The 25,735-nt window shown below is 39.6% G+C and overlaps 3 protein-coding genes across 3 annotated transcripts in view; all 3 read right to left on the reverse strand.

The window, feature by feature from the left end:
• ANKAR (ankyrin and armadillo repeat containing) overlaps positions 1-10,971 on the reverse strand; it is a 65,763-nt gene extending 54,792 nt beyond the window's left edge. Inside the window, exons 1-3 of the mRNA XM_081813994.1 lie at positions 10,556-10,971; positions 8,320-8,954; positions 382-819 (exon numbers count right to left, since the gene is read on the reverse strand). Coding sequence (XP_081670120.1) covers positions 382-819; positions 8,320-8,920 — 1,039 coding nt within the window. The 5' untranslated portion in view covers positions 8,921-8,954; positions 10,556-10,971. The remainder of the gene's footprint in view (positions 1-381; positions 820-8,319; positions 8,955-10,555) is intronic.
• A 3,709-nt stretch (positions 10,972-14,680) lies between these two features.
• Positions 14,681-19,717, reverse strand: ASNSD1 (asparagine synthetase domain containing 1). The gene is made up of 3 exons (XM_081813981.1): positions 18,251-19,717; positions 17,784-17,965; positions 14,681-15,043 (listed from the first exon to the last, which is right to left on the reverse strand). Exons 1-3 carry the CDS (start codon positions 19,715-19,717, stop codon positions 14,758-14,760), a joined length of 1,935 nt encoding a protein of 644 aa, XP_081670107.1. The 3' UTR covers positions 14,681-14,757.
• ASDURF (ASNSD1 upstream open reading frame) lies at positions 19,467-23,543 on the reverse strand. Its single transcript, XM_031037164.2, has 4 exons — positions 23,363-23,543; positions 21,570-21,623; positions 20,419-20,494; positions 19,467-19,809 (listed from the first exon to the last, which is right to left on the reverse strand). The coding sequence occupies exons 1-4, from the start codon at positions 23,450-23,452 to the stop codon at positions 19,739-19,741; spliced, it is 291 nt and encodes a 96-aa protein (XP_030893024.1). The 5' UTR covers positions 23,453-23,543; the 3' UTR covers positions 19,467-19,738.
• Between the last annotated feature and the right edge of the window lie 2,192 nt (positions 23,544-25,735).

Genomic DNA, 25,735 nt, shown 5'->3' on the forward strand with positions numbered 1-25,735 from the left:
AAGTCAATCAGAGAAAAACAATCAGCATACGATCTCACTGATATGAGGAATTTGAGAAACAAGACAGTGGATCATATGGGAAGGGAGGGAAAAATGAAACAAGATGAAACCAGAGAGGGAGACAAACTATAAGAGAATCTTAATCTCAGGAAACAAACTGAGGGTTGCTGGAGTGGAGGGGGGTGGGAGGGATGGGGTGGCTGGGTGATGGGCACTGGGGAGGGTATGTGCTATGATGAGTGCTGTAAATTGTGTAAGACTGATGAATCACAGACCTGTACCCCTGAAACAAATCATACATTATATGTTAATAAAAAACAAAATAAATACAAATTACATATATATAATTATTTTATATTTGATTTTTGTTGAAACACTTACCTGAAAAAGGTGGAAGCAGACTACTTAAATATGGAACTTTCATCTTCTTTTTTAAACTCAGTAGAAAGGGAGTCAGAAAACATATTAGCTTTAGGTATCCTATCCCTCTTCTGATTTCTTTTTTCTTCTCAAAGTGTTTTTGAATAATCTTTTTCTGAAGATATAATCTTTGCTGTAGTCTCTGGTAGGTACAAATATCAAGATGATCTTGATTACATTTTATAGCATTAGTAAGCCAATAGGCTGTTTCAAATATAAAAACATTTTCATACTGTTGAACTTGTGTGGTACTGAATGTTAATTTTAGCATAATGTTTTCAGCATATTTCATAAAAACAGCTTTTTCTTCAGGGCCATTGGGGTTATATGTTGGATCTTCATTCATGTCTTCATCATAGATTCCATTAAAGTCTGGATCCTTCGTAATATCAATCAGACCTTAACAGTAAAAGAAAAAAAATGTAGATAGTGAAAACATCATACTTGGCTTCTGTATAAATAGAGGAGATTGAACACCGGGTTTCATCTTGAAATCCTACTAAAGTGACAATAAAGGGATAATGAGATGCCAAAAAATTTGTTAAAGATGAAAAGCACGTGGATGAGTGGTAACCATGCAGAGTAAAGGAAGATGAAAGCTTGTAGAATTAGAATAGATTTCCATTCTCTTTGGAGGCAAGAAACACATGTAAGTCCCATATTTAATCAGGGTAACTATGGAAGAACAAGAAAATGTGATCTCCCTTTAAGCAGGGATTCAGTTTTTCACTTGGCTAAAAGTATAATTTGCTTTTTCAAGCCTTCTATTACACATTTCTTGTTTTTGCTGATATCAGAAGCTAAACATATACAATAGAGAACTTTCCTGCTAACTAATCGTGATGAAATAAATGAGAATTAAAACTTGATTTTACTCTAAGTGACAAATTTCCTGTTACATTTTCTTCCTATTTATGATGAAATTAAGGACTTCCTTGTTGTCAAATTATCTTTTTAAGGACAGTTACACTTATGTTACCCTTAATCTAAGCTTGAGAAAACTGCATAGAATCATAAAATATGTATTGATAGAAAATGTGGAGTCTGTAACATATGTGCCTTAAAAGTGCAAATGATAGATCAATGTGCCTCCCTTTCTTTTTCCTTTTTGTCCTTCCTCAAATCTATTAAAAAATAAATAAATAAAAGCCAGAATACACTTGGATTTTTAAACGGTCACTATGATTCACTTCCCTTTTGCAAAAGTTAAATTAAGAAATTAAAGTATTTCTGAAAAGTATTAAAGTATTTCTAAAAGAATCTGAACATAAGCCATAGTATTTGCTGACATCTCTAAAACTTTGGAGCCTGAGGTGGCTGGAGCCAATAGGCAGCAAGTCAATTCTTCTCACCACAGAAAGGCAGGAAATTGGAAGGACGTGGAACCTCTCTGACTGACAGGTCCTAGTGTTAGAATTAACCCCCTCCCCCACTCCAACAGGGGGAGGAGAGGCAGGGGGAGGAGGCTTAGAAATTGGAAGCACGTGGAACCTCGGAGGACAGGTCCTAGCGTTAGAATTACAAAAAAAAAAAAAAGGAGGGGGAGGAGCAGAAAAGATTGGTTCAAAGTCTGATTAAGGTGCAGTGAAACCCCCAGATCGCCTTCCCCAGATAGCACAACACCTCCTTCTTCTCTAAAAGGTTTGAGCAGCTGAGCTGAAAACCGGGAACAGTGAGAGTCTGCGCGCTGAAGAGAGATCCAAAGTCCCTTCCCCTCCTCTCGCCCAGGACTTGCCCTCCACCAGGCAGGAGACTGCAGGAAACAGATCGATCAAAGAGGAAAGACCTACAGATAGAGCATTTAGGGAGAGGCTCCCCAGTGAAAGGACAAGGTTTCTTTCTGATCCCACTACAGTGCAGTGTACCAGTGAGCAAGCCCTGTTCCTGCCGCACTCCTAAATGAGAACAAACTGCGAGCATCTCCACACAGGTGAGGAGAACCTCTCAGGTGAAACAACAGGGACTTGAATTTGGGCGGAGACGAGAAGGGGAAGAAGAGGAAGGGGGAGGAGGAAAGGCGGGAAGGGAGGGGAGGGAAGGGGAGGCGAGGGGTGTAGGAGGCAGCGGGGCGGGGCAGAGTGGCGGAGGGCTGAGAATGGGGGAAAGGATTTTGGAAAGCCATAACCGAAAGTGCCTAGAAAAGAATCAGCCAGTTTAGATAGAAAGAGGAGACTGAAGGTGTGGAGAGAGACATCTCTAAGGGAAAAAATGTAATTGCTGCACCACCTGATATTTGACTTTACTGAGAGGAGTTGGAAATGGAATTGGAAAACTTAGCTAATTTTTTTAAATGACACAGTTCATGTCCCCCCAAATAAAGTTATTAAAGAAAGGAAATGTGATCCCAACACGTAATGCAAATCATATGTACAAAGTCATAATAAAGTAAAAAAACGAGAAAGGATTTAATAAAAAAAACTGGATATAACTAAATTTGGAGGATGAAGAAGAGGAAACACAAGACTCCATTGTTTTAACCTCTATGTTAATTTCTTTTAGTCTTATCTCCTGCCCTGCTTTTGCTCCTGAACTCGATTCTTTCTCAATGCCTAATACATGTCTTTATCTGAAGGTCACAGAAACACTCCTAAACTAAATTCATCCTTCCTCTCCCCCAAATCTTTCCTTCTTTCATGGTTAATGCTATTTTTCTATCAGTTCCTCAAACTAGAAACTCTAGAGTCTCCTTCAATTCCTTTTCTCTCACACTTTGTTATTAACTGCTTAATTTCCACATGTATTGAAAGTTTACATTGTGCCAAGCACAGTATGAGGTGCTGAGGAATTTAAAGAAGAAAAAGACCTACTTTTCTGTGCTCTTGAGGAAGAGCTTAAGGGCTAATAAGGGAGACAGATGAAATCAGTAATTTCAACACAAAAATGATACAGTGTGCATAGAAGAGAGGAGGCTATATCTGAATCAAGTCTTGAGAAATGAGTAGCAATAACCTGGGGAAGAATGTGGAAGAGTGAGGTGAAGTGACAGGGAGAAGCCAATTACAGATAAGGGACAGGGAATGAACAGAGGCATGAAGAAAAACAACAAAAACCATTTCACTTTACCAGTTGTGAATTTTATAGATAGATAGATATAGATATATATATATGTATTTTAACTAAAAATCATCCCCTCCACATTTTTCTATCACAAGAATATGTTTTCCTTCTTTCCCCTCATCCCACAAACCTAATGTAATAAATCAAAGAATCCAAGAATTACTCAGATCAAGAAACCCTCCATAATTAAAATCCCCTACATGGGGCACCTGGGTGGCTCAGTCGTTAAGCATCTGCCTTCGGCTCAGGTTATGATCCCAGGGTCCTGGGATCGAGCCCCGCATCGGGCTCCCTGCTCCCCAGGAAGCCTGCTTCTCCCTCTCCCACTCCCCCTGCTGTGTTCCTTCTCTCGCTGTGTCTCTCTTGGTCAAATAAATAAAATCTTAAAATAAATAAAATAAAATCCCCTACAGAAAACTGTATAATATGACCAGATTTTGGTGTGCTCTGTTCTTTACAGCTGTTGCTACTGTTTTTTAAAAAAGTGGTGTTCGTTGGTCGTTTTGTAAATTGCAAATCGGAGAGGTAAAGAAAGTTTAACATGGCCAGACTGATTCTTAGCTGTCTGCCCTCCTAGAAAAAGAGTTGGCCTCCTGCAAAGTTCCTTGGACATCCACATTAGCACAATGTTTAAGGCAATGACATAGTCAGTTGCAAGGCTTGAACCCAGTCTCCCAGTCATGGCAGTGCCATTTCTCCAAATATGAGTGATGATCTAGAAATTATTGCTGTTAGCTTGTCATCATATAGCTACAAGGCTTGGATCCCAGTTCTCTGATCAAGTCAGTGGAGGAGTGGTATTCCTTCTCTACCTCAAACACTGAGGAGGATAGGGCTGGAGCCAAGTTTCCATGAGTCACACTGTATATCAGACACCTTTTGTTCTTTACCTCACTTCCTCCTAGACTGTATTTTTCACTCCAGCTGTTGTTGCATTGACCAGCTTCACAAAGACATAACCTGAATGTGCTTTGCTTCTGATGCACCACATGGTTCTTATTTTTGCCCTGGGACTTCCCTACCACTGCTGTGTTAGACTTTTGATGGAACCCATCCAGTCATTCTGATGCATGAACAAATCTAGAGTGTGAGGGCACTGACCAATAGAGAAGAGGAGCCAGGGGATACATACTGCCCTCTTCTATCCCTTGAGCTGACAACTCTGAAATGTATTCTATGGGACTCCTCAGAGAGTCCCTACAAAATGGACCTCCATGGCCCAAGGGGTGAAAACTCAGCAGCGCATCCTTGGATGGATGTTCCCTCCTTTTCTATTCACTTTTCCTGTCCCTCACTTCTGTTCTTTGGAGTCATTTCCCATAAACTACCCTGACTTTAGCCCTCATTTCAGGCTCTAATTTGGGGGTAACCTAGGCTAATACACATTGCTCTTGTATCTGGCCTCTGACCTGGTGTTTCCTTGATCATGCAGCATAAAAGCCTCACAGCCTGAGTCTGGGTTCCTGTCCCCAAGTCTGACACTTGGCCCTGCAAGATTTCACAGTGATGCTTCGAATGTGGTACATGATGGGGAACCCATACCTGTTCCTGCTTCTATGAGTTTCACCAATACATGTCTTGTGTGTGTTCTGCTTGGCCATTCACTATTGTTTGCACTATACCATTGAAGCATATTTAGTGGTAAATCAGGTGGAAATGAACCACTTTTATCTGAATTGTACATGTAACTGGGGAAAAAATTATCTGAATCTAAAAAGGGCATGTTGTTTCCTTACCAGTCAAATCTCTCAACTCTGGCCTTTGCCTGGCTTGACAAATACCAAGTGGGAATGATGGTTCCAAGTAATCTTTGTAAAAGGGGAAGAAAAGCAAACCCAATTTTTGTCAGGATTTTCAAGTCTCAAACATCATTGGAAACCACTATCAATTCCTGCTGATCCTTAATCTCCATGGAGCTCAAATCTTCACAAAACTCCTGCCATCATCTCGGTCAGGAAGGGCAAACCATGCAGCTTAGTTTTCCAGATACATTTTGGCCATTTGATTAAAGAGAGACATCATCTGGCTTGTGCAATGTTTCCTGCTGTCTTCCAATGATCAGCCAATGGATCACTTGACAACTTCCAGTCATCATCTACCAAAAGGACATCTTAATTTAGCTATATTTTATTTATATTACCTGAGCTAGCCTTGGAGGTCCTAAACTACCAGTAATGATAGTACTTCTGGGCAAACACTAACATGTTTTTAAGACTTTGGCTGTGCCATATTCTCTTCAATAATGCATCTACATAATGCCAAAATGTTAGTGTCCTTTAAGAGGGAACTGTCAAGGGAACACAGAAATGAATGGAATTCACTAGATATTACTGGCAATACTTTGCATTTCTTCAACCTTATCACCTCAAGGACCTGAACAACAAGAAGGGATTTGTTAGTTCCAGTTCCAGCTATAATCTTTTAGAAGCTACTGACCCTCCAATCCTATGGTACTCTGCACTTAGCCAGGTAGCATTAGCTTTTACTCCATTGACATCACAGATTGAGTAATTCTCTCCCAGAGGAGAATTTCTGCCTTATACTCACCACACTCGGGCCTGTTCTCAACAGAAGTTGATTACCCTGCATGGAAATGAGAGCTATTAGCTATCTAAACTACCCTTGAGACACAGAAGTACTGTCTTCAAGAGACTGTACTGCTTGCTGGTACACTAAGGCAACATATCTGAAAACCCAACCCAAAGCAAGTGCATCAGGCTGCTGACTGTCATCAAGCAAATCTTATTCTCAGGTACCTGAACATCACAGCAGTCCAGCCGCAGATACAGTAAATAGTATAGGTAGCAAACACTCACTTCTGTGGTTCAGGTCCTAACCAAGATTCAGGAGTGTTCGGTGATGTGTATTACTGAGGGTGGTGGTCGGGAATAACTGCCCAATTGTAGCCATTGTACCTAAACATCACCCTGACTGGACATGTTTGCTGAGGAGCTGCTCCCTCAGTTCACAATTATTAAATCCCTTTAGAACATCCCTGGTAGACTTAATTTCCAACCTGATCAACTGGTAATGGTAGAAATCCCCTCAAGGGGTGTCATTCGGGGGCGCCTGAGTGGCTCAGTCGGATAAGCAGCCGCCTCTTGATTTCAGCTCAGGTCATGACCTCGGGGTCGTGGGATGGAGCTGGCACATCAGGCTCCACGTTCAGTGGGGAGTCTGCTTCTCCCTCTGCCTCGCCCCCCACCCCAGGCTCATGCTTCTTCTCTCTCAAATACATAAATCTTTAAAAAAGAGAGGGGTGTAATTCAATTCAATTAATTTAACTCAATTTAACAAATATTAGTTGATGCCTACTTCGTGTCAGGGACTGTCTTAGGCACAAAACATACACAGATAAACAAGGCAGGTAAGGGGCTTTTTTTCATGGAGCTTTTATGTAAGCTTACTGCTAACTTGTTTTTTTTTTTGCTAACTTGTTCTTAACATCAGGCTTATTTTTGTCTTAGCTAGAAATAAAAACTCAGTGAAAATTTGTAAAATGAATAAATCAAACTAGAGCCCTTTATGAACACATATATGTACATTTTGTATGTGTGTGTATAATTTTTGACTTAGCTATCAATGACAGAGAAGGAAAAAAATAAGAAAACAATGAAACAACTCCATGAAACTACCTTACCATAGTAACTGTATTAAATATTCAAAAGATCACAATTCTTCCACATCTTATTGAGAAGCTAAGAAACCACTGATTTTGTTTTCAAGGTATTTGCTTTAGTAACCAGACTTACATTGACAAACTAAAGTTGTTTTCAGGTAATTTTCTCTCCAGTTACATGTACAATTCAGATAAAAAGTGGTTCATTTTCACCTGATCTACCATTAAGAAGTTCTGTTATTAGTTCTATTTAGCCAAGGGAAATCTGGCTAATTAGGGGAGAATATTAATCCTTTTCATCCTTAGTGAGGTTATGCAGAAACTTATTAAGATTATGTATAAAAAACTGAATAAAAATTGAAAATACTATATATTGAATATCAACCCCCTTAAAGTGCAGCCAATTTATATGCAATACACAAATCAACAGATCTGTTCTCAGAATAGCCAAGAAAGGAAACGTCTGAGTGACATTTCATTCCCAAAGGACAAACTGTCATCCTTTTTTAGTTTCAGGCGAGATTAAAATCTATGTAAAATCTATTGCTGTGCTCCTTCAAGTGAAATTCTAACACATTTTTTACCAGAATTGAGACTTATTTTCAAGCCTGTGCCCACAAACTGTGAAATCTATTTAGAAAATGATTAGATATATTTAATCAACGAAAGCAGTTGGGAACACTGAACCACTCATTTCCCAATTTACTCCCCATTCCACTTGGCCTACTACAAAGGAACTTAGGGGATTTTTTTTTTTTTAATAGCTCAATAAAACATTTACATATATTGGGGAGATTCACCAGGATTTAGTGGTATCTGCTGTGAATATACAGGCTTTAGAGAAATATGGCCCTAAGAAGGAAGGAACTTAAAAGTTAGGTGAACCAAGAACAAATACTTATTAAACCAAATGCTACTAAAATACCAAAGCTTAGATTGCTGATGCACATCTATCCTTAACTTCAATTCTCCTATCATTCATTTTTGAGGTTTATAAAAATGGCAGTGTAGATGACTAGCCAACCTGGCAGTCATTTCGTTTCCAAGTTTGGAGATTTTTCTCAGTGCACTCGAATTCTACTCTTGGCTCTATTACTGATTTTCCTACTTAGGCTCTGTAAGACAAGGAGTATAAACTGAAAACTCCAACTGAGACAAAGATAAATTACTTTTAAATAAAAAGATGGCTTCCAATAAAAATAAAGCATGTTAGATTCTCTTACCTGCAGAACTAAACTCTGCAAAAATATCTTTATATGTTTGAGGCTTTCCATCTGGATCAATGTCCATGATAGTACGCCATAATTCAGAGAATCTGGCGCGTTTCTCTTTGGGCATGTATAGTCCATGCCACAGTGCTTTCAGCATGTAGTCAATATTGATCAGAATTTGCCCAATTCTGGTATCATAATAAGCTGGTGGTAACTGACAAGAAGAACTCTGATCATAGTTAGCTTCTAAACTGATTGAGGGAATTTGATTTAAGCAATAAATTCCAACAGCCAACTCCCTTATGATTTGATGGACTTCTCTATAGTCTAAGAGGGCAGTAGGGTCCACAGGAGTCAGCAGGATGGCAGTGGAGAAACCTACATTATTCATTTGAGTCATAATTCCACATGGGAGGTCCAGTTGAGAGCGGACGTCATCTTTGGCAGACAACCAGCTGACTAGGGCAGTAGTTAGCAACTCTTGTACTTCACTCCGGTCATATTTTTCAAAAAAAGCAGAAGCATTTCTCTGTACTGCTAAGTTTTCCAGGTAGGTTTCTTCATCTTGAATTTGATCAAGTCTAGGTAATCCTTTTTTGGGTAATCTTAACATTTCTTACTAATTGTAGGTGGCCTTTCTGAAGTTTCTGCAATAAACCATAAAGGAAAAGACAGGCAATGAAATTTCTCATGGTAATGAAGCTGGATTTCTCAAATAAATCTGTATTAGGTTGTTTCATGGTCAACCATGATAGTTTTCAATCTTTTTTTAATAACATTTTTAACAATTGAGGTGTAATTGTCATAAACATTAGTTTGAGGTCTACAACACAATGATTAAATATTTGTATATATTTTGAAATGATCACAATAAGTCTAGCTAACATCATCACCATACATAGTTATGAAATTGTTTTTTTGTGATACCTACTTTTAAAATTTGCTCTCTCAGCAACTTTTCAAAATGCAGTGCAGTATTACTAACTATAGTTGCCATGCTATACATTACATCCCCATGACTTACTTATAACTGGAGGTTTGTACTTTTGACTCCCTTCCAGCTTCCCCAACCCCCCAACCCCCTCCTCTGGCCACCACCAATCTGTTCCCTGTATTTATGAGCTTGTGTGTGTGTGTGTTTTTTTTTTAACTCTACATATAAGTGAGATCATACAGTATTTGTCTGTCTTATTTCATGTAGCATAATGCCCTAAAGTTCCATCCGTGTAGTTGCAAATAGCAAGATTTCATTCTTGTTTATGGCTGAATATTCCATTGTATACATTTAACCACATTTTCTTTGTCCATTCATCTGTTGATGGATGCTTAGGTTGTTTTCATATCTAAACTATTGTAAATAATGCTGCAATGAAGATGGAGGTGCATATATCTTTTTGAGTTAATGTTTTCATTTTCTTCAGGTAAAATCCCAGACGTGGAATTGCTGGACCGTATGGCAGTTCTATTACGATTTTCAGTCTTAAACTAATTACACCATAAGAAAGTTGAGATTTGAATTAAAACAATTTAAAAAGTGAAATCTTTAAACATTAATCATGTTCTGCTTTTCAAAAGTCAAAAGATACTAAGAAGTATGTCAAAAAGAAATGTTTATAGAGAAGGTACTGTTGCATACCTATTCTTTTTTGTTGGAGAAGCCTTTTTGTATATGTTTATTTTGTTTTTAGTTTTTTTAAAGCAAGAAAATAAAGACCTGCTTAAAAGAAAAGGAACAAGAAGAGCCTATTTAACTTTCTGTTTCTATGTAACTAAATGCCTTTCTGTTCTTGGAATAAAAATGATCATAACCACTATTTTTTGGGCATCTACTATTTGCCCAGCTCTTTATACATAATATTTTACTTATTTCATTTAATTGGCGCCTCTCATACAGTGATTCTTAACATTTGCCCTGCATCGAAACCACCTAGAGCTTGTTAAAACATTGATGGACCCTGCTTAAGAGTTTCTGATTCAGTCTGTTGGGATGAGCTGGGTAATTTGCATTTCAGAAAAGTTAGAGGTGATGCTGATGCTGCTAGTTCAGACAGGACACTTGAAGAAGCCAACTCTTCGAGGTAGGACTTGGTATCCCCACTGTGTAGACGCAGAGATGGAGACTAGGAAGGTTACAGAACGTGCCTATGGTTTCACACCTAAAGAATCGGAACCAACCCAGGTCTGGTCCAAGACCTACACCCACATGGACATGAAAGGGGGGAAAGCACAGGGAAGGGAAGAAACCTACTTTGGAATGATTGTTTTCTTGTCCAGGAGAAGGAAGCTGCGTCCACTCTGGTCCCCAGAATATTCGTGGGAGCCGGGGACAGCCGTCGCCCTGAATGGCTTCTCACCTTCAGAAGGCCCTGGTGGGCAAGGTCAAGGGGGAGCCTCTGCAGGTAGGATCTGAGAGGGACTCTCCTGCAGCGACCGCCGGGGAATGCCCGCTCGCCGCGCGCGATTGCGCGGCCCTCCTGGGAGCCCTCCGCCTCTGGCCGGAACCCGCACGCGCGGAAGCCCTTGGTCCTCGGGCGAGGACAGCTCTGCCGCGCCGCAAGGGGGCGCCCCTGTGCGCCCGCGGGCAGTGCTTCCGGCCGGCGTGGCGCTCGCTTGGCCCTGCTGAATTTTCCGAGAGGTGTCCCAGCCCCTCCCCTCCCCTCAATCCCGCCTCATGCTCTGAGCACTGTGCTTCCCCATCACTTTTCACTTTCACGATTTTCCTCTAGGAAAACGCAAATCCAGAGTGGCAGAGGTGAAGGCGCCATGTTCCTGAGTTGGAATCCCACCTGCATCATTATTCTTCCACTCAGCAAACATTTATCGAACGCTTATTATGAGCCAAGCACCATGTCCCGGAACTTGGAGACCCTGGAGAACAGGACAGACACATTAGCTCAAGGGGCTTATAGTTACACAGATAGTCACACAGTTATATTTAAACAGGGTGATAAATATGAGATGTAATGACAGCACACGAAAGAAATCAAACGGAGACCAGGGGCTGGGAAAGGCTGCCCGGAGGAAGTGATATTTTAAACTGAGCCTGGAAGATTACAAAGGGCTATCCAAGCAGAGTTGGAGAAAGAGCTTTCCAGGGATAGGCAACAACAGGTGATGAAGAATCCAGTTGAGAAGGAAGTTGAACTTTTTGAGAAACCAAACAAAACCTTGCCTAAAGAACTAGAAAGACGATGGGCACAAAATTAGGCCATAGAGGCAGGTGAGGGCCTAATCACCCCGGTTGCTGAGTTAATGATTTTGAACTTTATTCTAAAGGTTTGGGCTAGGTTGGTGGCAGTAGATGCTAGGTACAGGCTAGAGTGTGTGGCAGTGGAGATGCAGGGCTGTGGATGGATCTGAGAAATAATGAGGTGGCAACATTGAATGTGGGTGGTGTTTAAAAAAGAAAGTGGTTAGGGGCGCCTGGGTGGCTCAGTCGTTAAGCGTCTGCCTTCGGCTCAGGCCCTGGTCCCAGGGTCCTGGGATAGAGCCTCGCATCAGGCTCCCTGCTCAGCGGGAAGCCTGCTTCTCCCTCTCCAACTCCTGCTGCTTCTGTTCCCTCTCTCACTGTGTCTCTCTGTCAAATAAATAAAATCTTAAAAAAAAAAAAAATGGTTATCCAGATGACACTCAAATTTCTGTCAGGAGAAATGGGGAATCAGGGCAAGATTAAGAGTTCAGCTGTGGACATACTGACCTTGATGTACCTGTGACAGAACTAAGTAGAGATGCCAGATATGCCTTAAATATACATGTCAGGTCCAGGCTAAGAATGGCAGGTTGGGGTAGATGCATACATTTGGGCAAGCTTAGGGTGAGTGAAGCCAAGAGAGTGGCTGAAATCACCAAGGGAAAGAATTGAGAAGTTTGGAACCCAGGACGGGAAATTTAGTATCTAAAGGTCAGGAGGAGAAGATGGAGTCAGCAAAGAACACAAAGGGCGAGCAGTCAGGAAGGCAGGAGGAAAATCAAGTTCAGGCACAGAAGCCAAGAGAAATGTTTCGTGAATAAGGGAATGCCCAACTTCATTGTCTGCTGCTGCTAGGTCAAGGGGGATAACTTAAACTTTTCCACTGAGTGTACCAACATGGGTGTTTTAGTGACTTTTGGGGGGCAGAATTTCTCTTAGTCCAACCATGTCATGATTTTAGCTGCTATGGAGGTAGTATTAGAAATTTATGATTGCTGTTCCAGGGCAGGGATGTAAAAACGTCACTGCTTCTTTAACAGATTTGCATGTTTGCACTTATGAACAATCTATATAGATTCTTCTACTGACATGTTTTTTGCTCAGTACCAGATGATTTGTTTTAAGTGTCTCAAATCTTGGGAAAATTATTTTAAGGACTAACACAGAACTTCATCCCAGGGTTTACGGAATTAAGTAGTAAGAAGGTTCTAAAGAATTAGGCTCTCTGGGGACAAAACAAAATGCTGGAGCAGATGACCTGGAAATTCCCTACAGAAGTTCAGTTGGATTAATACATCCAAAGCTCATAAAGTAGCACCTGCCACATAATCATCACTGTATAAATGATAGATGTTTTTAGTATTGAACTATATTGTCACTATAAAAGTTATTATATTCAAATCTAGGCTGCTAGGCAAACCTCTTAGTTTATTCCTGATAGGAGGAATGTCAATTTGGTGTTCGGGACCACATAGATACTTGAAGTTGTCTGCCCTCAGGTAAAAGGATGAAAGCTATTAAAGTTAGTATCTAAATATGGTTTGAACATTACATTTCCCAGAGGATAAATTCAGAGCATGTGAAAGTCTCTGATAGATTTCTGTTTGTCAGTATCCTAAAACTGCTTTCCCACCAAGATTAAAAGAATCAAAGTATGGGGCGCCTGGGTGGCTCAGGCGTTAATCGTCTGCCTTCGGCTCAGGTCATGATCCCAGGGTCCTGGGATCGAGCCCCGGTATCGGGCTCCCTGCTCAGCGGGAAGCCTGCTTCTCCCTCTCCCACTCCCCCTGCTTGTGTTCCCTCTCTCGCTGTCTCTCTGTCAAACGAATAAATAAAATCTAAAAAAATAAAAATAAAATAAAAAAATAAAAAAAGGGGCGCCTGGGTGGCTCAGTCGTTAAGCGTCTGCCTTCAGCTCGGGTCATGATCCCGGGGTCCTGGGATCGAGCACTGCATCCGACTCCCTGCTCAGCGGGAAGCCTGCTTCTCCCTCTCCCACTCCCCCCTGCTTGTGTTCCCTCTCTCACTGTATCTCTGTCAAATAAATAAATCTTTAAAAAAAATAAAAAATAAAAATAAATAAATAAAAGAATCAAAGTATGTCCATGTCCAGAAAGGGTGTCAGTCCTAATTGGGGATAGACCCCAGTGACCTTGGTATGGTTGTCACAGCTGACTAATGTGGGTGGATGTCAGGCCAGAGTGGAGTTGAGACATAAAGGTGCAGAGGGTGAGTGTGGAATGGGAGGCAAGAGATGATAAGCAGAGGAAGATACAGAACCAGGTATGTGCATTCTAAATTGGTTAGACCAGAACACTAAATGATGATAGGAAGGATCCTACAAAGAGGCTGAAGATACAGGAGAGAGGAATGTAAGATTCCTATAAGGCAAGAAGGGTTGGGATACAGAGAACAGGTGGAGACACAGCCTTTTGACAGTTGTTGGAGGGTGCCTGGGTGGCTCAGTCATTACGTCTGCCTTTGGCTCAGGGCATGATCCCAGGGTCCTGGGATCGAGGCCCACGTCGGGCTCCCAGCTCGGCAGGAAGCCTGCTTCTCCCTCTCCCACTCCCCCTGCTTGTGTTCCCCCTCTCGCTGTGTCTGTCAAATAAATAAATAAAATCTTAAAAAAACAAACAAAAAAAAGAAGTTCTGGTGTTGGAAAGTGTAGGCATTTCTTGTCCTGATGACTGATTCTCTGTGAAAAGCCCAGGTCATGAGCTGAGAATGAGGCAAGGAGAGAGGCTAGAGATTTTGGGGACAGGAGAACGCTTAAAATCATCAGAAGCTCTGAGTGGGAAAATTAGCTGCCTAAAGAGATGTAACAGAAGTAACAAGTGTTGCTCAGGAGTGTGAACCTCAAGCAAACTGTTTAGCTTCTCTAAACCGTAGTTCTCTCATCTGTCAAACAGCTGTTTCAGCCAGGCTCCTAACAACAAGAAACTGAGTTATTTCTGCGTGTAGCTACCAAGAGAAGGGTCGGTAAAACCTGCTTTCTTCTTTTAGTGTTGGTGGTGGGACATTACCATGTAAGAGCTCAAAGTAATGTTAGTATCACAGCTTCAAACATCCAAGTTGTTCTTTCAAGTATTATCTCTTTTTCTCCAGGGTTAATTTGACTAAATTGGTTATATTAAGTTATATAGCTAAGTAAAAATTCATGTAATGAACCTTAATACCACATTATATAATAATAGAGCAGCAGAGTGTTTTATTTTTACATAATCATTATTCAGTAAATATTGTTACATTGTGAAGAATTATATTTTAATCTCCTTTTCAATAGAAAGCTTTTCTAAGGAAATGACTTGGAGCCTTTCACATTTATCAGATGCCTTTTCATTACTCTTTTCCATTTTTGCAATTCTGGATCCAAACTGCATGGCCCGTTTTGGCAGAAGAGCAGAGGTTGTTAAGCCAAGTTCCAATGCTGCAAGACGCAAAATTAGTTTTTCACCAATTCCACGGGGGAGAGTCAGGTTTGCCTTTTCCCAAACCGGTAGGGAATTTAGAAAGGAGACGACATTTTCATCCAGGAAAGGAAATCTAAAATAAATAGATAAATATAACCACTATAAAAAAAAAAATAAAACCAATGTGTTATGATTATTTTTTACATTTTATTCAATGTTAAAATTTATAGCATCAAATTAATTTTTGATGGCACTGTTTTTCTCAATTAAAAATATTCTGGTTATTTACACAATTTTACAGCTAAAATTTAATCACATAGGCAAATATTTCATATGACTAATTTTAATAATATGCTACAAAATAAATTTTGCCTCAAAAAATAAATAAATTAGGCCTACGGTTAGAAATAATCTCAAATTGTTTCACAAGGTTTCTTTGGGGATGCCTTGGAAAACGAGTACAGTTTTTTTTTTTTTTTTTAAGGTTCTATTTATTTCTTTGAGAGAGAGCCCGAATGGGGGGCAGAGTGGGGGAGTGGGGACGGAGAAAGACAAGCTGACTCCCCGCTGAGCAGGGAGCCTGATGTGGGATGCGATCCCAGGACCCTGGGATCATGACCTGAGCTACAGGCAAATGCTTAACTGACTGAGCCACCCAGTGCCCCACAAGTACAGTCTTGACTCAATTATTCAATCTGTGTGCTCTTTATCATGTCAAAAGTAAATGAACTTTAGAGGTATGAAATCAATACAGAAGGGCTCTATAATCCTGAACTTGTGAAACATTTACTTATGGTAAAATTTTATGGTTATCAAAATTGTTTAGGGGCGCCTGGGTGGCTTAGTCAGTTGAGTGTCTGACTCTTGGTTTCAGCTCAGGTCATGCTCTCCCAGTCAGGAGACAGAGCCCCAGTGGGGCTCTGCGCTCAGCAGGGAGTCTGCTTCCCCTCTCCCTCTGCCCTTCCCCCTGTTCGCACTCCTGCATACTCTCTCTCTCTCTGAAATAAATAAATCTTTAAAAAAAAAATTGGGGGGGCGCCTGGGTGGCTCAGTTGGTTAAGCGACTGCCTTCGGCTCAGGTCATGATCCTGGAGTCCCGGGATCGAGTCCCACATCGGGCTCCCTGCTCAGCAGGGAGTCTGCTTCTCCCTCTGACCCTCCCCCCTCTCATGTGCTCTCTCTCAAATAAATAAATAAAAAAAAAATCTTTAAAAAAAAAATTGGGGTGCCTGGGTGGCACAGTCCGTTAAGTGTCTGATCCTTGGTTTCGGCTCAGGTCATGATTTCATGGTCAGTTGTGGGATTGAGCCCCGCATCAGGCTCCGTGCTCAGCGGGGAGTCTGCTTGAGGCTTCTCTCCCTCCCTCTTTCCCTCCCCCCGTGTGTGCCTGTGTGGGTGCGTGCACACTCTCTCTGAAATAAATAAATCTTTAAAAAAAAATTGTTTGATTACCTTTAAGCCATTTAAATGGAGGCAAATGGTATTAACAGAACAAAGTACTGTTTTATTTAAAAAAAATAATTTTCTGCCCTTTGGCTTCCCTAATTTCCTACAAAATTCTGGGTTTTGTTTAAAATACTTTAAAACTCTCCCTCCAATTCTTTAAATGCAGTACTGTTACAGTAGTGTTTCTGTTTTATTACATTTTATTCTAGCTCATGTAGAGAGACTGGAAAGGGTAAAGGCATTCGTTATGTGGAATATTTTGTGGTTTTTTTTGTTGTTGTTTTTGTTTTTTTAGATTTTATTTATTTGACAGAGAGATAGCGAGAGAAGGAACACAAGCAGGGGGAGTGGGAGGGGGAGAAGCGGGCTTCCTGCCGAGCAGGGAACCCGATGTGGGACTCGATCCCAGGACCCTGGGATCATGACCTGAGCCGAAGGCAGACGCTTAACGACTGAGCCACCCAGGCGCCCGTTATGTGGAATATTTTGTAAAAATGAATTAATTACAAAAACAAATTTATATATAAGATAATCTAATCAACCGAGCACTGCTAATATGTATGCCAAAATACATAATAAATTGATATTGGATCTAGCCACTATCGTGGTGTTTGTTAAATCACAATTCTGTATCCGCTGTTTGAAACATTCTTCATATGCACTTTTACATAAGGGTATCACATGGGGCCTTTAGAATCAACTGCTTTTACTAAATAAAATAAATTCCCTTTTCTCTGACCTACCTGAAATAAAAGACTGAATTTCTCTCTCTCTCTCTCAAATACATACACCCTTCAAAAGGAAAACATTTTACAGTTTTTACATTGTGGTATGTAATATATGTAAATTATGTATATTCTATATTTAATAGATATAGAACTTCTATATTTTCTTTTTTTTTTTTTTAAGATTTTATTTATTTATTTGAGAGAGAGAATGAGATAGAGAGAGCATGAGACGGGGGAGGGTCAGAGGGAGAAGCAGACTCCCTGCTGAGCAGGGAGCCCGATGCGGGACTCGATCCCAGGACTCCAGGATCATGACCTGAGCTGAAGGCAGTCGCTTAACCAACTGAGCCACCCAGGCGTCCCAAAACCCAACCCTTTAAATACCCTCTCTCAGCATTCCATTACCTCAGTTTTACAGTCTTTTCCACTGTACTACGGAAAACAATCACGTCATTGTTATTATCTTTGAAAATTACCAAAAAGACATCGCTTAGAATATGAGTTCTGGAAAACAAGTGCTCCCCTGACCCCTCCCCAGCTTCCCCTCTGATGGACGGTGTTTGTAATATAAGGCCAAGATAGTATTGTTGCTACGGTTATTCATTTCAACAGTCTCCAGAGAAAAAGAACCGAAAAATCTCCTTTTACAGTCTAGTGTCTCTACAAAATTACCCACAGCACTTACATAAGTAGAATTACCTTGCTTCTTTTCCGTGATCACCGATAACTCTGTCATCACGACCAAGGTTTCTAGAAGATATTCGTCCCAGTTCCATCTCAATTTCCTTATTTAATCCTTCCATTCCGTGTGTCTGAAAGCAGACACGATGGCGAGAATAACCTGCAAGTTGCTCATCAGCACCAATTCCAGTAAGAACTACCTGTAACAGTTTAAAGAAATCTGTACTTCCAACATAAGATAAAGAAAATGACAAAAATAAAAGCAAAGCTTAAAAAGTTACCATCTCAAAAATAACATTTTCTGACAAAAACACAAGGATAGTCATAAAATAGTAAAAATATGCCCAATTTTTGTCTTATACATCGCACTGTAGATTAAATGCAATTAAAATATGCTCTATTCTTGCAATATAAATGCTAATAGCTTTAAAGGGTGAAAATGAGGGCTCAGAAATTCTGAGTACAGTGTGTCTGCCGTGCCATACCTTTGCACTGCTCTGATAGGATTTCACTTCATCCTGGGTCACTAACCAACCAATTCCTCTAGAAGCAAACCAGACTGCACAGCCAATGCTATCATCCAACACTGTATCCAAGGGCTGAACCAAGTGGCATATTCGAGTTCTTCTTAATTCTTGCAGTTCCTCCAGAGAAACATTAATTTCAACGAAATTCCAAATCCGGGAAGGGTTAGCAGCTTGTAGTTCCTTTAGTCCCATTCTGCCTGTGATACGATCTGGTACACTGAATTGTTTATCAGGACCATCATCATCACCACCAGCAGCATTATTTTTAGAGAATTCTTCAGAAGATATTTCACAATGACTTTTCTGTTTTTTCCTCTTTGTGTCAAAACCAGTTAATAGGGTCTTTTCTTTAGTCATGAAAGCCACATTAAGAAGATCGATTGGTTCATCTAAAGGTATATGGCGGTCAGCAAGGGCTGCAATAACCATGGAATCGATACCCCCAGAAAACAGGATTGCAACGTTTGCTTTCCTATCACAAATTTTCAAAGCCTCACTTGGTGTCAGGTTTTCATCCCTAGGTAAACACAAGACACGTCTCCTCACTGCGATACTCAGGACATCAATGAATTGCTGAACTACTTCCTTTGTGTGTCCATCAGTAAGAAAGACCTGAAGTGTTTCCCTTGTAGGAGGGACACTAGCGGTGTTACTGCAAGGAATCTCAAGGGGAGCTTGTGGTAACGTCATATTTAAAGGAACAACAGGTTCTTTCAGATACAGTTTGGCTTCATTTGCTACCACTGATGCAAATGCAGGCAAGTTTGCTGAAATCTGAATCAGGCTATTAACACATTCTTTGATAACATTCTCCCCAGAAACAGATTTCCAAGGGTACAATTTTAAAACCACAGATTTGGAAATGGAAGCAGACTTGAGATCAATTCTGAAAATTCCAGATGCTGGAACTTCTTGCCACTGACTGCCCACTCCGGAGGTCTGAACGCCAACTGAAGAGAGGCAGAAACTCTTGCCCAAATTACTAAAATGCCAAAGCAGGCTACGGCGACCAAAAAAATCTCTACCAAACCATAGATGATGACTGGACGCTTGGTAATATATAAAAGACCAAGGACCTCGGACTTCTGAGAAGAGCGACAAAATATCAGCTTCATTCTTACAAGAGGAAAGGTAATTAAACATTATTTGAGTATCATTCTCTTCAGCTTCGACCTTTATGCCACTAAAGACTTCTCCATTCCACAGGAACACATCACCCCTTTCATCTTCCACAGGCTGGGCAGTCAAAACACCTCTTAAGTGAAGGACATGACCAGAAAATAAACACTGGTAGCTAACACTAGACTTTAACAACTGTTTACTACTATTGGGTCCCCGTCGGTTAAGATTATACAGTAAATCCTCTTTCAAATCTTTGCTGAAATGCTCAACAGAAAAGCTTACAGAACAACAAATGCCACACATTGTTGTGTGAAATCAAGTTGACTATTTCTTGATTTTGGTCTTCTCTGAGTTTTCTATTTCTTGGTATTCTTTTTTCAGTTCATCCAGTATATCTGTGGGGGAGGGGAGAAGAAATATTAAGTAAAATGAAAATTCTTAGACCTTTCCCTGGTAATTCATACAGCAACATAGGCTATTTACCAAGATCAAACCACCTGAGTATATGCACTGTGTTACAACAGGCTTCTAATGACAAATGTTTATCTTTTAGGAAAATAATCTGTTTATCAAATGCTTATTTTGGCCCAGGCACTGGGCTATGGGCTAACCCCTCTTGTTTAAATCCCAAAAAACTTTGGAGGCTCAAAGTTATTCACTCAAAGTCACAAAGGGAGAAAGTGGTAGAGCAGTTCTCGCACCTAGACCTGCCAAAAATTCTAAAGCACACATTAATAATTATGGCTTTCTAACACAACTTATATATTTTTATTTTATTTTATTTTTACTGTAGACTCATCTTTGGAAGGCTACCTTGAAGAAAACCCAAACCACAGCATTAATTTTACTTGATATACCACCATCCAAGCTTCAGATATATATTTAAACATTCAGATATATACAGTATAATTTAGGCACTACCATGAGTTTCTACAGAAAGCCTAGAAAAGACTTTTCATGCATTTCTATATAATATACCAAAAAAAACCACCCAAAAAACTTACTTTTGCTTTCAGAAAGCATTTCTGTTCGGTCTGCAAGAAAGAATATGTTGCTGTTCTGTTGCTGCCTATATACTTTCTGCAAAACATAATTTAGGCTAATATCAGGATTCGATCTAAAAAGTATATGTCAAAACTCTGAACTCTTTTATTGTATATTCTTGAACTTCAATAACATATATTCAGAACAATACCTTAGCAAATACAGGTAAACAAAAGTCACCCATTATCTTACCATCTAGAAACTGCTACCATTAACACTGAGGTGAAATGTATTTTCTCTGCATATATCAACTATCAGTTTCCGTGAACATTACAGGTTATTTGATAAGTCCTCAAGTTTTAGACATTTAAGATATTACCAACTTTATAGATCAATGTTGCAATGAAGTTCTTTGTAACTAAATCTTTGTTCACTCTCATGACTCATAAATATCAATTCCTATAAATGGAACTGGGTCAAAGTGCTACATAGTTTTAAGGCTTTGATACATTCTGCCAACTTGCCCTCTAGAAAGTTTGTGTCAGTTGTGCCTTAAATTCTAAAAGGGACAATATCAGAAATGTTTAACCAACCTGTTACTTATCAAATGCTTTAAAGGGCTCAAAATCATTTCTTCCTGAACTTTAAAATGTAATTTTTGACAGTATAAGTACACATAAAGCAGTAGCTTGTTTATGAATACATGAATGCACATGGCATTAAATTTGGATGATTTGTGTAAAAAAATTTGGGGGGGGAAGCAATTTATCCTTTTTGTTTTTTCAACAATTATCCACATTCATTTTAAGGCAGAGTTTCCTTTCTTAATATATTTAATGGTTATTTATTTCAAAAGAAAACACCAAATTCAAGTATAAGTCAATACCATTAGTGATTACAGACCCAAGATACCATTGTATAATTAGTAGTGCAAATTGCATATGATGAGAAAAAAAAAATTATCAACTATAATTAACATATAGATATCCACTATGTGTATAAAATCTTGGACACTTTTCACTTTTGCAATGGAACTAAAAAAGATGCTGAAGTTTTGCAAATTTTAATGTAAATATAAATCTTATATATAATTCTTTTAACTTTAGTATATAGTTAATAAGATATAATCAAACCTTCCCACATACAATTCAGAATTATCCTAATAACTCACCCTGTTCTTCTTCAGGTTAGAAAGTTCATCCACAACAATTTTTTGTTCTTTAATCTAATGAAATAAAGAAAAACTTCTTAAATCAGAGGCTAGCAAAGTATGCTTGATTGAGGGCCTTTTAAAATTAGAGAGATGGGATAAGGTGCTATAATTTACTGGTTGCCCAAATGGGCAGTCTGTGAATACAAAGATTCTTTTTGAACAGCAGTGTGTGGGGGTGCAGCTGGGGGAAAGGTGGAAAAGGAAACAGTGATTACACTTGACAGGTGTTAAAAAGCCCACTGAGCCCAGATAAGGGGTTTGGGGTTGGTAACCAGCATTCATGCAAAGGCCACAGTTACTAAACAAAGTCTGTGCCTTTTATTTAACATAGACAATATGCACCAAAAGTAGTATCAGTTTTCAATGATTTAAGTTATGTTTTTGTTTTTTAATAGCACGTCATGAAATATCAATGCTTTTCATGATTTATGTACTGAATGGTGTAGCCACACGTTCAGAACAAGTAAGCAGTATAAATGCCCTACCTGGGGCAGTAAGGCATATTACTTTCCATCTTGGCTTTATTCCTCTTTACGTTTCAAAGAGTAGAATGGTGCTGGCACTGTTGAACTATACCTCACTTTTTATTAGTAGGATAGGGCACAAGGCACAACTAAGTGGAAGTGAAATTTCTAACTCTTTTCAGTAAAGGCAGTTACGGTGTGAACATGATATTGTGTCATCAGTACCTCTAAAAGTAGGATTTATAATCTCTGTCCTACCTCACACACCTCAGAGATCTGTCATACATCAGTATAAATGGCTTGCTATGGTAGTAATTGGAGTGGGCTATACGTGATTAGAAAATGCACTACCCATGGTGTGTACACTTCTGTCTCTCCAGTCAATGCAGTAATTGGCTAGATTTGAATTGAATTCCAAGACCAAATTTGTATAACCTCCTTCAGATCTGTGTTTGAACAGTGCATCCCCATTCATTTTAGAAATAGCAGGTATACATTTCACTTTACTTTAAACAAGGAAACTGATACAGAGGGATCAGAGACTTGCTTGAGATGTCACTGTTAGTTTGGGACAGAACTAAAGTAAAATCTAGGACATCTAATACTTGAAAGGCTATAACCATTCCCATCTCCAGTATATTTTGAAACGTTTTGTCTGTTTATGGCAGTTAAGATGTACATTGCTCCCTCCCCGCCCCCCCGCCCCGCGCCTTTTTGGATAGAACAGTGACAATCAGATACATATTTTAGGATCACTGCTCTGCCTAAAGTGGAGAACAGATTGGAAGAAGGTAAGGATGGATGAAGGAGTGACCAGTTAGGAAACTTATGCAGGGTTCCGGATGGTAGATGAAGATGGCTGGTTTAGGATGGTGTGTGTACACTGTGACAACGGGATTTATCGAAATGAGCTTCAGAAGTAGAACTGGTAGGTCTTCGTGATGGACGTCAAGGATAGCTCCCAAGTTATTGGCATGGACAAGTGAATGGATGGTGGTGGCATTTTCTGAGTTGGGAAACACCACAATAGATCTGGAGTAGGAGGTACTTCTAACAGTTTAAAAAGAGTAGGGAGAAAAGATCCCAACCAAACTTCTGTCCCACTACCAGCTGGGTCTAATCTTGGGGTAAATTTCATGGTCTCCCTTTAACTCTAGCTGCCAAATGCTAAGACTAAAAGGAGCAAAGCAGCAGGGCAAAGCCTAGGCTGGGCCATGTGGCGCGGGGGACCTTCTTCGGTGAAGAGCGGAGCCAAGTCCGGACTTTCGCGCCTCGTCCCACACTCACCTTGCTGCTAAGATCCTGCTTGTGTAGCGTCGAGTGGTCTGCAGAGAACAGCCCGGCGCCGTCCTCGAGCCGCGACCCCCTGCTGGGCATCTCCACCGAGCGCGTTGAACTCAAATTGCACCAACCCTCACTTGCGCCCAGTACCTTCCAGTCCTCAGCCACAGCGCGTGCGCGCTCCCCGTGGCCCCACCCTCTCCCTTTCTCTTTCCCGTCAATCTTACCAATAGCGGCTGCGCATTCACTGGAACGCCTGCGCAATCGGATGTATTTTGGGAGAAGTTGTGCGCGTGCGCACAGATGCCTAGTGAGCGCGTGATCCTGGTTGTGAAATCAGAGAGGTTTCCGAATGGTCCCCTAGCGGATCCAACGTGGAAACGCTTTTGTGGTCTCCTTACTGCCTGGAATCCAGTGGATTGTGCGTTATATGCGCCCTCCAGTGGTAAATATAAAGAATAGAAGCGGGGTAAAAAATACCACTTAATTATCTAGGCAAGGAAGGATATGAAACTAGCCATTGATTTAAGAGATACATTGTTGGCAACGGAATTGTACAGACTTGTTAAAATTTTTGTTAACTTCTTATTAGGGCTAAAAGATAAAATACAGGATGTCCAGTTAAATATAAATTTCAGATAAAAGAATAAATTTTTAAGGTAAGTATGTTCCATGCAATATTTACAATATCTCACTCCTATGAGAAAAATTATCCAAACCTTGTAAACAAAGAGATTACTGGGTGTTGTTTTATTCCTTTTCTGGACCTTTCTATTGACTGGGCTATTTTACAATTCTGTAGGAGCAGAGGTTAACTTGTAGATTTTTGTGTGGTAGAGATGCAAATAATTTCTATCTGGTGGGCCAGATAATGCCACAGGTTGTGATTTATTGTTCAGTTTTGTATCTAACTCTGCAATTCTAATGATTTCTTTATTAGTATATACTTAGTTTCTCATAAACTGTTCGGTTTTGACATCTGTTCCTTCATTAATTAATGGATTGAATAAAACTTTGACATAGGTTCATCTTACACTTGTGTGTGAGAGATGTGATTTTGTGTATGCAATCCTGCCCTATACTTCAGCATAGGAACTCTTAAGGTTCCATGGAGATGCCAACTGATGTGTACTCAACCGATGGTGCCAAATTGTATGGCTAAGGAAGTGCACCTCAGGGTTGTTTAAGCCCAGGCATATATTTTATTGGCTTTTGGAGTAAATACAAAAGTGGTTATAGAAGTAAGTTTACTGTCTGTTTTTCCTTTTTTACTCATTTTTAAAAATTTTGTTTTTGTTTCTAATTTTGCATGCCTGATAAATTATTATACATTACTAGCAGCAATGATTGGAATTTGGTTTTATGGTATATCCATTTGATGATACCTATTGGATGATGGAGATCTAGTCTCTATTAGAAGAGAGATGAAAGAGAATCCAGTTTTTTTGGTCTTTTTGTTTGTCCTTTGTGAGCTCAAATTAATTAAGAACTTTGTGTCCACTGGGGGGAGAACTGATTTTTGAGTTCTGGGTCAGTGAATTTTTGTATTTCTGTTGTACTTTCAACCAGTGATTGAGATGTACAACTGAAGCTATGAGCTCTCTATGCGTCCATGTGACTATAATTTAAAATAGCCTTTATATGTTGCTGTCTGCGTGTAAAAGGTTTTCATACTTCTGGAGGGTATTAATAAATTCCATTATAATGTCTCTTAAATTAAAGAACTTCTGTTCTGATTGGTCTATAGACATAAATGTGCCCTTGCATAAATCCCCCGAATTAAAAAAAGCCCCAAATCTCTAATACTTAATATGTGCTGGACTTTTAAGGAACAAATTTCTTCTTACAAAAACTGCTGGCTTACATACAATTGAAGAATATAAATTTATATAATTAAGATGAGCCTTTGGAGAAATCAGGTTAGATTAATAATTTTGGTTTAAGAAAGAAAAAAACAGTTATTAAGTCTTTGCACTGATTTGTCAATGTTAAGTAAAATACAGATGTGTGTTTTTTTTAATGACATTTAGATTTGCCTTCTCATGAAGAGATTAGGTAATCCGAATTTCTTAAGCTTCTTATATTGGTTTACTGATTAAATAAGCTAGCATTACTGCTATAAAATAATGCAAGTTTATGAAAAATGTAAATTTCCGTCCACTAAAATGAAAAAATTATTCAGACAGACTTTTTATATCAACGGTAAGTATGTTCCGTATCATGTAAGTTTATGCATAACTCCAAAATCCTTAGGTAACTTGAAATCCTGAGATAATAAATTGGGTTAATTAATGATTAGTCATTAGATCAGTAGATAATTTATTTTTAAAAGTTTAATACAGAAACACTGATTAATAGAAGCATAATTTTAATATTATA

This window comes from Leptonychotes weddellii, chromosome 3 (genome assembly GCF_054177405.1).
Source record: "Leptonychotes weddellii isolate Sample4059 chromosome 3, ASM5417740v2, whole genome shotgun sequence".
Lineage (NCBI taxonomy): Eukaryota > Metazoa > Chordata > Mammalia > Carnivora > Phocidae > Leptonychotes > Leptonychotes weddellii.

Coding starts and splice junctions, on each gene's coding strand:
- ASDURF (XM_031037164.2), bottom strand. CDS start 23,452: ATGCCCAGCAGGGGGTCGCGGCTCGAGGACGGCGCCGGGCTGTTCTCT. Junction 21,624..23,362: donor AGCAGGATCTTAGCAGCAAG/GTGAGTGTGGGA, acceptor TTATTTCATTAG/ATTAAAGAACAAAAAATTGT. Junction 19,810..20,418: donor AATGCTTTCTGAAAGCAAAA/GTAAGTTTTTTG, acceptor CCTCCCCCACAG/ATATACTGGATGAACTGAAA.
- ASNSD1 (XM_081813981.1), bottom strand. CDS start 19,717: ATGTGTGGCATTTGTTGTTCTGTAAGCTTTTCTGTTGAGCATTTCAGC. Junction 17,966..18,250: donor CCTATCAGAGCAGTGCAAAG/GTATGGCACGGC, acceptor AAACTGTTACAG/GTAGTTCTTACTGGAATTGG. Junction 15,044..17,783: donor GATCACGGAAAAGAAGCAAG/GTAATTCTACTT, acceptor TATTTATTTTAG/ATTTCCTTTCCTGGATGAAA.